The sequence below is a fragment of the Gopherus evgoodei genome, chromosome 2 (assembly GCF_007399415.2).
Source record: "Gopherus evgoodei ecotype Sinaloan lineage chromosome 2, rGopEvg1_v1.p, whole genome shotgun sequence".
NCBI classification, from domain to species: domain Eukaryota; kingdom Metazoa; phylum Chordata; order Testudines; family Testudinidae; genus Gopherus; species Gopherus evgoodei.
The window spans coordinates 71,910,468-71,923,328 of NC_044323.1; the positions used below are offsets into that span (position 1 = coordinate 71,910,468).

Genomic DNA, 12,861 nt, shown 5'->3' on the forward strand with positions numbered 1-12,861 from the left:
AACACTGGAAAAAAAAACACTCCGAGAGACATAAGGCTATTTGCACAGAGGCTCTGGTGCTGTATTGCCAGTGTAGACACTTGATTACTTTCTGTGCTGTAAGTGGCCGCCGGAGCTGTCCCATAATGCCTAAAGCTGCCCTGGAGACATAAGCCCCTTCCCCCTTTCAGAGCGCCCTTTCTGGCAGCCCTTGCTGTGATGTGCTGATCTGCTCCGGGACACAAAGCAAACCATTAATGTGGAATGTTCAAGCTGTTGAACACAAAGGCAGGTATGTGTGGGTTGGGGGGGGAGAGACAGAGAGAGGTTGCTGTGCAGAAAGCCCAGGGATGGAGGCAGGGGCTGATGTCAGGTTTCCCCCTCCCCCTGCGTTGCTTCCTGCTGCTGTCTGAACTTATAAGACAGCATGCTGACATACTCTCTGTCCCCCAAAACAGTGTCTCTCTCCCCCTCTCCATACACACTCCCTGTCAGACACTCCCCCCCCCCGCCCACCCACACTTCAGTTGAAAAGCAGCTGGCAATGTAGTAGGATGCCCATAGAACAATGGGATTGGGAAACCTGCATCACGTGACTCTGTGACTGCCCCATGAGGCATTGCAAACCCTTCCCAAAGCACCCTGCAGCCAGTTGCACAGTGGGATAGCTACCACAATGCACTGCTGTCTTTGCGGTGCAAGAGCTGCTAATGTAGATGCGCTCCAGTGTCATGAGGAGCACAGTGTGGACACGCACTAGCAGTTTAATTCCAGCATTTTAATAAAAGTAGTATAACTTGTGGCGCAGAAACTTGCCAGTGTAGACACACCCTCAGTTTCCCAGATCTGAAGAAAAGTTCCATGTACTCTCGAAAGCTTGTCTCTCTCACCAAGAGAAGTTATCCCAGTAAAAGAGATACACCTCACCTATCTTGTCTGTCTAGTATTTAAATATACTAGAAACACAAAGGGTTGGAGAAAGGAAATATTATCTCCATTGTACATATGGCTAATTGAGGTTCAGACAAATTAAGTGACTTGCCCAAGGAAATCAGTGTAAGGGCTGGGAATTGAACACAGATCTTCAGAGTTGCAATTTTGTTCCTCATTCACAGTAGCATTTTTCTCCTCCAAGTGTGCTGCTTTTGGGGTCTTATCTTGTCCCCCTTACACTAATAAGAATTGCTAGACCTGGTTCCGTATTTTCAATTTGATGGCTGTGAATTGGGCTCATTATTAAGTATTTAGTTATGTTGTTATGTTAAGTGATTTTGACAGATATATTATTTGAAGCATACTGTAGGAATTCTACATGGTATAGAACAGTGATCTAAAGCAGGAGTTCTCAACCTTTTTCTTTCTGAGGCCCCCCCCCCCCAACATGCTTTATAAAAACTCCAGGGCCCACCTTTGTCACAACAGCTGTTTTTCTGCAGTAGATTAAAAGCCAGTGCCAGCATTAGAGGGTAGGAAGCAGGGGAATGGTCTGGGCCGCGACACCACAGGTGGCCCCATGAAGCTAAGTTGCTCAGGCTTTGGCTTTAACCTGGGATGGCGGGGTTTGGGCATGGGCTTCAGCTTTCTGTCCTGGGCCCCAGCGAATCTAAGGCCAGCCCTGCTCTCTAGTTTATTTTGGCGGACCCCCCTGAAACCTGCTCAGAGGGCCCTGGATGAGAACCACTGATCTAAAGAATCATGTTTAGCTTTTCAACAAACAGACAAGGATAGCTTTGGCTCTCTGAGGTAGAAAACCACATTATAAAAATTTAATGTCGATATTTAATCTTCTGGTGTCCCTTATGAAAATGCAAGGCCACTTCCCATAATAAAAGTCAGCCTGAGGACTAATTTTATTTTGCTTTTTGGCCTTCAGCCCAGGTCATGTAGTTACAGTATACGGTGATTAGCTGATTCTGAATTTCCCCTCCCCTTTTTTAAGACCTAAGCTGTCTTGTAGAGCTGTACTATATCATGAATAAAATCAATGCTTGAAAAATTATGATCATGAGTTAAAATGAAATAAGTAATGTAACATTATAGATTAAAGACAGATGTGTGCAGCTGACAAGACATGAGCTCACTAGAAGGGGGAGGGAAAAAAGAGGATACGGAAAGTAAAAATAAATAAATGTACTTATGGACATCTAAAAATGTGATGTATTGTCTCCATATGGGCCACTCATGGTAGCTTTTATTTCAATCCCAGTGCATTGTGTTCACGCATAAAATATTCAAAAGAAATGATGATGGTGATAGTACTACTATCCCAGTTTACTAACAAAAATTTAAGCTGATGGATCACAACCTGGAAATGTTTTTTTTTTTCTTTTTAAACTGAGCATGTTTTTTTTCATGGTTTGAGTTAATTATGGTGCTGTGTAAATGGAATATGCATGATTTGCTGTGTATTTAAAGTCCTCATTCACTGTAATGGTCAAGCAGACAGCTTCAGTGACTGAGAGGGAACAGATTTGCAAGAGGTTTTTTCCCTAACAAAACATCTTTGTTTAAAAAAGAAAAGAAAATCAAAGTCTTTACCTATGGTATCTCCCTTTGTTTTCATCCCACTGTCTATGAACTGCACCTGTTGTATATATGGTAAGAATAGCAGGGATTCATAGCCCAGCAACAGTACTCAGCCAGAATCCCGTGTGACCGGGTCAAATGCATACTCACTCTAGGGTCATGGCCAGGTTACTAAGTCAAGGCTGGCAAGCCTCCATGATAATGTTTTCTTTTTCTCTCACTCTTTTTTTTGTCTTTCAAACCAGATTTAAAAAAAAAAAAACCAACAAAACAACAACCTCATAAAAATGCAAACTATTTGTTTAAGTATGACTGATTCAGAGCACTTTATTATTAAAATTTTTTTGAGGGGGCAGGAGTCAGTGATATTTTGGATTTAATTTGATGATATAGTTTTGAATGGCATATGAAAGAAATAAATTTGTATGGAAACAAATGAAACTCACTTTTCCACTGCCTAAATTTTTACTGGAAGATGATTAAAGGCAGACTCTTTTTCTAGACTAGACATAAAAATTAAATGATCTACGGAATATAGTTATTTTTCCAAATGTTTAGAGGCTTATAAATAATGTCTACAATGAAATGCACACATACAAGCGGCAGAGAATCTGTTTCTAATTACTTGTACTTTAGCTGAACTTTGGCGTTTCCTTTGACTTTCTGCCTAATGTATATGAGCTGTGTGCCTTGCACTCCAGCAGTGAATTCACAAAAAAAAAAAAAAAAAAAAAAAAATAGACTGACTGACTCTTCTTGGTGCCAACAAAAATGAGGGTTAACAGAATGTTTTGACCAAATGCAACACTTTTCTATTCACCCTAATTAGCTGAAATTGCTCCTTCCCACCAGGGACTCAGAACCCAGTGTTCAAAGTTCCCTCGAGGCTATCCAGGAAATGCCATTTGCTTTACAACTTTTTATTCTTTTAAGACTCAGCTGTCCAAAGTGTGCATTAAAATACAGTCTTAATAATCTAAGTTTCTAGTAAAATGAAAGGGGCTTCATAATGCTTGTCTGCTTTTAATCAGCCACAAAATAAAATACTTCTATCTGTCAACATGGTTTAGCTAGCAGTAAATTAGCTCTTATACACTCTCTTTAAGGATCTTATCTGCTACTTTATCTAACCTTTAGAAAAATTTCAAACATGTTAGGAATCATGAAGTTACCTTTTGTTTGAGAATCCCTGAATGCTTAAGTGGAACTTGTGTTTTGTAACTTCTTTTATGCTGTATTTTCTCAGGTGAATTGAGATTCCCAAGTGTCACATCCTCTGCTAACAGCAAAACATTAAAAATCAAGTTGTGTTTTGTTTTTCCCCACTTTGGAAAAATTGTAGGATTACTTTAAAATTGCATTAGATGGGACTCCGCCTTCCTGTTTGTAACACATACACCGGTATACAGAACGCCTTTTTTTCTTGCTCCTCTTGCCCAAACAACCTATGTGAAGTAATAATAATAGTCCTTTGTTCCTATAAATAACATATTTCATCCAGTGACTGCAAAGTGGTTTACAAACATGAATCAATTAAGCTTCTGGCACCATTCCAGGGAGTTGCCAGCATACCATTTTACTGATAGTCTCCTTGCCTCAGTTTACCTAAATCCAAGGATCCACAGTAAGTTACTAACAGATAGAAATAGAGCCCGTGTGATCTGAATCCAGGCCCTCTGCACAGCTACAGTTCTCGTCTATAACCGAAAATAAACAAGCCCTTTAATCGTTTTCTTGTGACAAATAAAACTCAGTAGGTGTTTGTTCTTGTGACATGTGTTTCCAGTGTATGGGCTAAGCCAATTTAATAACAGATATAGCTGAGCTGGTTTGGGAAGTTTATTTCTTGTTCTTGTTGTTTTTTGATTGTCATATCCATTTTCAAATTGTCTACCTTGGCAGTTCTATAGTAGCTTCCTCAGCATCTTCAGTTGCTGACTCTGCTTTGTGCATTTTTGAACAGAGCCGGGTGTTTCATCTCATCTAAGTAACACACGTTCCTGTGGCTTGGCCAGAGTCTGACAGAGCTTTGTTGAGCATATGCTTAGCAATTTGAACACCACCATTGGATGCTGCTTCTTATTTGGAATAAACAATCAAAAAAGTAGAAGCAGATCAGAATTATTCCTAAAAGGCTGCTTTCTCCAAATTAAAATCATATAAGGATGGCAAGAGTGCAGTTGTTTTGCCAAATAACACAACCGTCGTTCCCCATGGGATGTCTAAAAACTGGTTTTTACACTGAGTGAGATAGCTCAATGAGCTAATATGGAACACATTGCTGAGACTGCAGAGTTTTAGAGCTAAATTTTTATCATTCCAGATACTGATTGGGAGCCACTAAGATGCATGTACTAGCATGAAATAAGGAACAGAATGTTTGAAACCTCTCAAGGGCATTTGATGAATCTAACTTTAATTTAAAAGGACTAATAGATTATTGATTTAAGCAGGGTGACTGTGCACAAATCAATAACAGAGTGCTCTGTGCCTATCTTAAATGCTAAAAATGACTATTAAAAGAAAGAATATAATGGATTTTGTCTCCTTTTTTTTTTAAGAAAAAACTTAAACTTTGCTCTGTAGAGTTGGAACCTGTATCATGTTACTTGTAACATGGTTTTGCTAAGGTGTCAGTGAATTCTGAAAAATGCAGGTTGGGAATGAATCTCGGATGTATTACAAATGCAACATTTTAAAAATGTGAAAACCATCTTGGACAGTAAATCTTGTCCAAAATGTTCTGTTGACTAATATTCTTAGCATTCACTTTTAAGACTCTTGAGAGTTAGCTCTGTGAATAATGTCTAATATTTCTGGACGGATACAAGTTCATACTTTACATCACTTCTTTGTATCTGTTGAAAAAGTAGAGATATTTGTCCGAGAAGCGGCAGAACAACTTACTGAAACAAGGAAATGTATTGCACATCTACAATAAATATGAATGATGATGATGGTGTATCAGAGAAAACTAATACAGATGCTTTGAAAAGATCAGGTTCACATCTTTATCCTGCTTCACAGAGCTTTCATGTTGTTTCCCAGAAAGGAGAAACTAATGCCTCAACAGATTCAAAATAAATGTCCATCCAGAAATATTAAGGCAGTAAAGTGACAAGATGTCATAATTCTTACGTGGCCCCTTTTCAGAGTGGTTTAGAAACATTAATATCCCATAAGGCAGATAAGTGTTACTGCATGATGTCAATGTACAGATAGAGAAACCGTAGGATTAGAACTTGCTGTCCTATGCTTAAATCATCAGTCTCTTAATGCACATTGATGATTTTCCACATCCTTCCATGACAAACTTGCATCCTGAAAATGTTCCCTCTGTTGTGGAAGTAGGTGAGAGACTTCATAGCATGTTGAGCTAAAAGATAGATGTTGAATGGATAGATATTTCACGTCATTCCCCATCAAAGACAACATTCTCTGCTCAGATGTGCTCACCAATAGTTCATGTTTAAATCCAAAGGCAGAATCTGGAATATGATCTAAATTCTGTCCTCTGATGCCCAAATTCATTTTCTAGTCTAAAGGATTTGTATTGGGCGTATCTTAGCATGGAATTTGACCCAGTGTGTGGATCTGACGCCATGTTCCTTTTGGAGTATGGGATTGCAAGATTATGGAAGGGGCTAAATTTATGCATCTTACTTATTTAAAAAAAATACATCTGTGTAGAGTGTGAATCTGATGGCATCTCTTCTTAAATGTTGCGAAGAAAGCCAAACATATGCTTGTGAAACACAATTTTTTTAGTAGCTGTAAAGGAATAAAAGTCAAAGGTAATGCACTAACATGGTGGGGTTTTTTTTTTTTCTTTTTTCTTTTGTAGCCATCGAAACTCAGAGCACCAGTTCTGAAGAACTTGTCCCAAGCCCACCTTCTCCGCTTCCTCCCCCTCGTGTTTACAAGCCCTGTTTTGTCTGTCAGGACAAGTCATCTGGATATCATTATGGCGTCAGTGCCTGTGAGGGATGTAAGGTGAGTACCAAAACCCGACTGGTATTTTGTTAGATAGCCCTGCATTTCTTTTAGAGATGGGATAAGCAGATTAGTTTCAGACTGAATTGAATGCCTCCAAAGGCAGGATAGTTTGGCCTTACTCACTAAGTCAGAGTTAATTCAAGCAGGCAGACAAGTGGTTATCATTCCTGGAGTAACCTGTCCTCTCCATCCTTACAGCAGTATATGATTGGCTGACATAAGAATGGAATTGGAACAGGACCGGTGCACCCCCTGCGCCCTGAGGTGACTCCCCCCATGGCAGCTCCCCTCCCACCCTGACCCCCCCCGCCGCAGCTCCCCACCCCCAGCCGGGGAGCCGTGCGGCACCTCCCTACCCCAGCTTACCTCTGCTCCACATCCTCTCGGAGCACACCGCCCCCGCTCTAATTCTCCTCCCAGACTTATGGTGCCAAAGCTGATTAGCGCTGCAAGTCTAGGAGGTGGGAGAAATGGAGCAGCGACCATGCTTGGGGAGGAACCACTGTAAAAAAAAAAAATTGGGGGCACTGCTTTTCGGCACCCCCAAATCTTGGCGCCCTAGGCAACCACCTCGTTTGCCTCAATGGTAGCACCGGCCCTGAATTGGAATTACATCTTTTTAGATGTGGTACTTTGCAGAATGATGTAAAAACACATGATGGCTCCTTCTCTTAATTCATTGTGTCCACCGATTAAATTAAGTATTGCAGAGAGGTGAGGTTCACATGACTATTTGCTGTCCTTAGTTCATCCTCTCTGTTATACTTTTATGTAGTATACTCCCTATAGTACTGCCTATTTAGAGATGTAAAGGTCGAATATGGATCTGAGCCTTCCCAATGTTCAGCAGAATTGAGATCTTTGGTTTTGGCTGAACTCTTACACAGTTAAGGGCCAGCATGAAGTTAAAATGTGAGCATGGTTCCAAACTTTCCAGAAATGTATCAGTGGTCAGATCTGGGGTTTCGTTATGGACCACAGACAAAGCAAAATGGCAGCTGTAAAACGATCTTTGACAGACTACAAAGTAGAAATAAGGATGTGGTTGCCAGCTACTTTTAACAGTGTGATTGTTAGTATTTTAGTTGAATATCCATATGTATTTTTACATAGACAGTTTGTGAGGAATCCATGGCATCTGGGAATTGGAGTACTAGAGTATATACTTTCAGAGACTGAACATGCATCAGAGAGGTTATGTGAGCTGAGCCGTGTGTGTTTGAGAGAGAATACGTAAAACAGTTAGATAAGGGAATTGTGCAACATGATCGTGATAGCCACATTTTTTTCTAGCAATGTTAGAGGGACATATCAAAATATTTTGGGGGAAATTATGGAAAAAAGGTGCCTAAGTAGGAGTTATATAGTTTTTGGTTTTATTAGTGATTAGTATCTACTGTGCAATACCTGTTTTGGTATGAGAGAATGGTTATAGAGCAGAAGTACTATCAACATTATTGTATTTTGAAATCTGGTTCTGTAGTCCACATGGATATGCTTCTACCCCCTACACAAGTGCACGTACATATGCTTGTACACACACAGAGCTAAGTTTAGTGATGTTTTTTAGGCAAATATTCTAGTCAAGTCCTGCCAGATATTAATAGCCAGTGTGGAAAGAGCAACAGCGTGTAGGCACGGACAGTGGTGAGTGCTACTGTACAAAAGGTTTGAGTTTAGGGTTGATGTTTGTTGCACAGAACAGTCTCAGTCTTGCAGCATGATTATAGTGTCCCACAAATTCAGTGGGAAGACCTGAATGTAGGGCAAGGAATGATATTAGTATGGGATAATACACCTTGAGATCATTCTCTTCTATATTAACACACACTAATTATGGTATCTGGAGGTAACACACTATAAAAATGGTAAAATATTTTAACCTTCCATTAAAAAATCCGCATTTATTAAAAGAAATGAATAAAATCTATATTTTGGTGTATTCTTATGAAATATTGGAATTTGGTCTGATTTTGTTATTAGTCAGCCACACATTTAGGCCCCAGTTCTGCAGCTTCTTGTGTGCAGGGGGTCTGCTGCACCAATATGGACTCTCCCTCCCTGCTCCAGTTGGTTTGCACTATTGTGATTTTGATTTCAGTGGTGTGCTGACTTCTTCAGGAAAGAAGTTACAGGATCTCAGCCTGATATCCTGAAAGGTATTTGAAAGTTAGCATATAAGATCATCTGTGTTTTAAATTCTCCTTCCAGTGTTGAATTTTTGCTTGTATTATCTAGTCATGTTCTCAAGTACTGTCATGCTGTGATTGCTGCCATGCTGTTGAAATTTTCCTTTCTGTTTGAAAAAGTACAATAGAAACTTGTAAATCACTCTTCACTTAATTGCACATCTGCTCTTCCTGAGATGCTCACACAAAAATGGTTGTATCCCTCCCCTTCTTCAGCAAGAATGTAATTGCAGAATGCAAGAGAGAGGTCGCATGTTTCAAAGACTTCATTATTTTTGAATAATACCATCAAGTGTACTGCTGACATACCAGGGTACAATCCAGACCAGCGAGTGGCTGTGTGACTTCTGCCCTGTAACCTGCGCTATCTCCTTTTGTTTTCCTTTACAAGGTTTTGCGGCTTTAGCCTCCAACCTGAACTGCTCACAAATGGACTCCAGCATGTTAGTCACTCCCAGCTATGTCTGTTAGTCACACCTTGGCTCTTACCAACCTTAAAGATTACCACAGAGTGTCCACAACACACTCCCAGTCCCCAGATTCCCTCCCCACCAAAACGTGTCCTGTATTGCCCAGCCCTCTGCTGGACAGTACACATGTATCGAATCGGTTATTCCTTTAAGGGAATAATAGGCACACAACTTGGCCCCAAATGGAGTTACCCAGACACCTCAATTTAAACACACTGGATTAGATAAAACGGTAAAGCAAGTTTATTAACTGCAAAGAGAGAGATTTTAAGTGAGTACAAGTAATGAGGCATAAAAGTCCTGACTGGTTACAAGAGAAATAAAGATAAAATGCAATTGGTGCCTCACCTAACAAACTAGATTAGATTCAAGGCAAAGTTTTCTCACCTCATATTTTCAGCAGTCTGACTGACCAAACTCTTTAGGTCAGGACTCCTCTTCCAGAGTCCAATGGCTGCTTTCTTTGTCTCTTCTGGTGCAGTGAATGTAATGGGTAGGAAGAGAGAGGAGGGGTGTGCCTTGGGGTCTGCCCCTTCTTTTTATAGTCATGTCCCTCCTTAACGCTGCTACGTACATTTTGCCATGATGAATTGATCAGCAAATAATTAGTTTTTAAATGATACCTCACAAGACAGGCCTTGTAGAAAAATTATTACAATAGTGTGTAGGGTGTGAATATGGGTATATTCTGTCACAATACTGTGTAACTTTTATTGGAACATTCCAAAGAATTATCATACATAATTCAAACAAAACCACACTTGTCAAAATATATGAAGAAGTCTGTTTTGTAATACATTTTTTTTACTTGTTGGTTTGAAAAATTGGTAATTCTGCACTTAGATACCATATTGACAGAGGCTGTTAGAAGTAAATCTAAGATTAATATATAGAGACGATAATGGGTGTGTCAGTGAGAATTCGCAAGATTCTAGTGTAGTGGTTTGAATCTTTGCAGCTGTCAGTACTTGTGTGCAATGTTCAGTGATTAGAGATTGCCTGGTGAGCTTTCTGGTCAACACAAAATTATACCCTTACTGAGAGCAGGCAGTTACTTTGTAAAGACAGAATACTGATATAGTTAAAAGTACCTAGAACCCTGCAGCCAGCCTTTGAGACTTCTAGACTGAAAACACTAATCTTTCCTCTTTCCAAAAATTTTATCTTCTCCTCTTCTCTCCCCTTTTGTACCATTCTGTCCATTCTTCCATTCCTCAACCTTTGCTCTCCCCTTGCACTCACTTGTCCCATTCCTGCTCTTGGACCACTGAGCATGTCCAGAGAAAGTCTGCCTAATCCCTCCTTTCTGCCTCATCAGCTTTACTTTCTCACTCTAATCAGTTTTAGGCCACCAGTTACAATCAGTTCTTCTCCACCTTCAGTTCCCTCCATAAACCCTTTCCCTAACCTTATGGTCTTCTGCATCCCCCTTCCCTCAGAATATAGCCAGCTTCTTTGCAAAATAAAAAAGCATCCTAATCCAGCATGACTTCTCCCTTTCCTTCCTTGTCCTCATTCACCCCTGTTTCCAGTTTCTCCTCCTTCACTTCTGTTTCTGAGTCTCATTTCTTCTCTTTGCTGCTAAGCCTTCAGCTTCTTCCCTTAATCTCATGCCTTCTCACCTCCTGCCATCTATGCTTTCCTTTCTCTTATTTTCATCCTTTCTTTCTCCTCTAGCTCATTTCTCTCTTCCTTCAAGTACAAGATACTCTTGTCTCCTCATCTCGTAAAAAAACATTCCCCAGGATCCATCATGTCTAACTACGGTTCTGTCCCCCTTCGTCTTTGTTTTTTGTCTCCAAAATAACAGAGCATGCTGCTTACTCTCCCTTGACTTCCTTTCTTCTCATTTTCCCCTTGCTGTCCTCTTATTTGGCTCCTTGCTCTCTATTCCACTGTAACTGCCATCACAAAGGTTATTTATGATTTCTTACCACCCCAAGGTAATTTTTTGTCCTTAACAACTTGGTTTATTTACTGCCTTTAACACTGTTGATCACTGTCTTTTAAAACAAACAAAAGGAAGTATTTTTTCGCAAAATACACGAACAACCTGTGGAACTCCTTGCGAGAGGATGCTGTGAAGGCCAAGACTATAACAGGGTTCAAAAAAGAGCTAAATAAGTTCATGGAGGATATGTCCATTGATGGCTATTCATCAGGATGGGCAGGGATGGTGTCCCTAGCCTCTCTTTGCCAGAAGCTGGGAATGGGCAACAGGGGATGGATCACGTGATGATTTCCTGTTCTGTTCATTCCCTCTGGGGAACCTGGCATTGGCCACTGTTGGAAGACAGGATACTGGGTTAAATGGACCTTTGGTCTGACCCAATATGGGCATTCTTATGTTCCTTTGCCATTTTCTCTGTCTTGACTTCCGTGTTTATATCCTCCTATCTTGCTGATGGCTTGTTCAGTGTCTATGTAAATAGCTCCTCCTGTCTCTACCTCTCCCAACCTTTATCACCCAAAGTTCCAGTCCTGGTGCTCTCCTCTTCCCTTATCTCTAGATAATCTTATCTCCTCCCATGGTCAATTACTGCCTTCCCATGAGTGAATCCCAAATGTACCCTTCTTCCCCTTCTGTCCTTGTTTAAATGCCTCTTACATGTCCTCTTACTTGTCTAACTGCCAGCTCAGACTCAATTTCTTGAAAACAGAACTCTTCGTCCCTTTTCCTTTCTGATCTCCACAAACAACTCCACTATCTTTTCTATTTCCCAGGCTTGCTACCATGGTGTCACATTTGACTCTTTACCATATTGATTCTCACTAAGTGCTGTTATTTCTTCACCAGAATCCACCTTTAACCCTCCTTGTCTTCCTTGCCAAAACTCTTGTAAATGCACTGGTCATCTTTCATCTTGATTAACTTGCCCTCTTGCTCCCTCTTCCATTTCTCCCCCTCTCAGGCCCCACTCTCCACTTCAGATCCAACTTTCATCATGCTGGCTTCTAAAATGGGAAATAATCTGCCATCCTCCTCTGTCGAGCTTTCTCTCTTCATCCCTTCTTTTCCAGCCTTTTCAAACAATCCTTGTTGTTCCTTCTCATTCCTAATTCCCACATCCTCCCTCATCTGAATGGTTGGTCTGTATATTTTAAGCTCTTCAGGACATGGAGTGAGTCATAATCTCTGCTCATAAAATATCATGTAAACATATGTGGCTGTATAAATGATTTTAAATAATAATCCCCCCCACAAAAAATGTTCTAACCCCAGTGCACTAATATGCCCAGTATTTGCACAAGATTTTCCTAATTGAGTAATGATTTGAAATGCCTCAATTTTTTGAGTTCTCTACTTGAGATGTCATAAGGGGGTGTGATTTTCAGAAGGTGGGCACTCAGCACTTCTGAAAAGCAGGCCTCTTTTAGATATTACAGTTTTGGCACCCAAAATCTTGGCATTTTGTTTTATTTCTGGGTAGTCCATTGCAAGAGCCACAACTATGAAGTCTGCATTATGTCTTGTCTATCCATTCTTATATTAGATCCTCTCAAATGAACTGAAAAGCAAACATGTTCATAAGGGGAAATTTCAGAGCTCACTAATTTTTTTGTGTATAAAATAACTCGTGCACAGAACCACCTAGTTAGTTACATGTGCAGTGTTCATGTTCTCGTGTTTAAGTTCTCAATTATGTAAACTGCACAGTATTTCATACATATCCTTTGGAACTTACTGATGTATTTCATGA

At 40.2% G+C, this 12,861-nt stretch overlaps 1 protein-coding gene across 3 annotated transcripts in view; it reads left to right on the forward strand.

Annotated features, from left to right (window-relative positions):
• RARB (retinoic acid receptor beta) overlaps nucleotides 1–12,861 on the forward strand; it is a 678,155-nt gene that overhangs the window by 570,060 nt on the left and 95,234 nt on the right. For all 3 annotated transcript variants that reach the window (XM_030550971.1, XM_030550972.1, XM_030550974.1), the window contains one exon: nucleotides 6,350–6,498. In XM_030550971.1, the coding sequence (XP_030406831.1) occupies nucleotides 6,350–6,498 (149 nt within the window). The remainder of the gene's footprint in view (nucleotides 1–6,349; nucleotides 6,499–12,861) is intronic.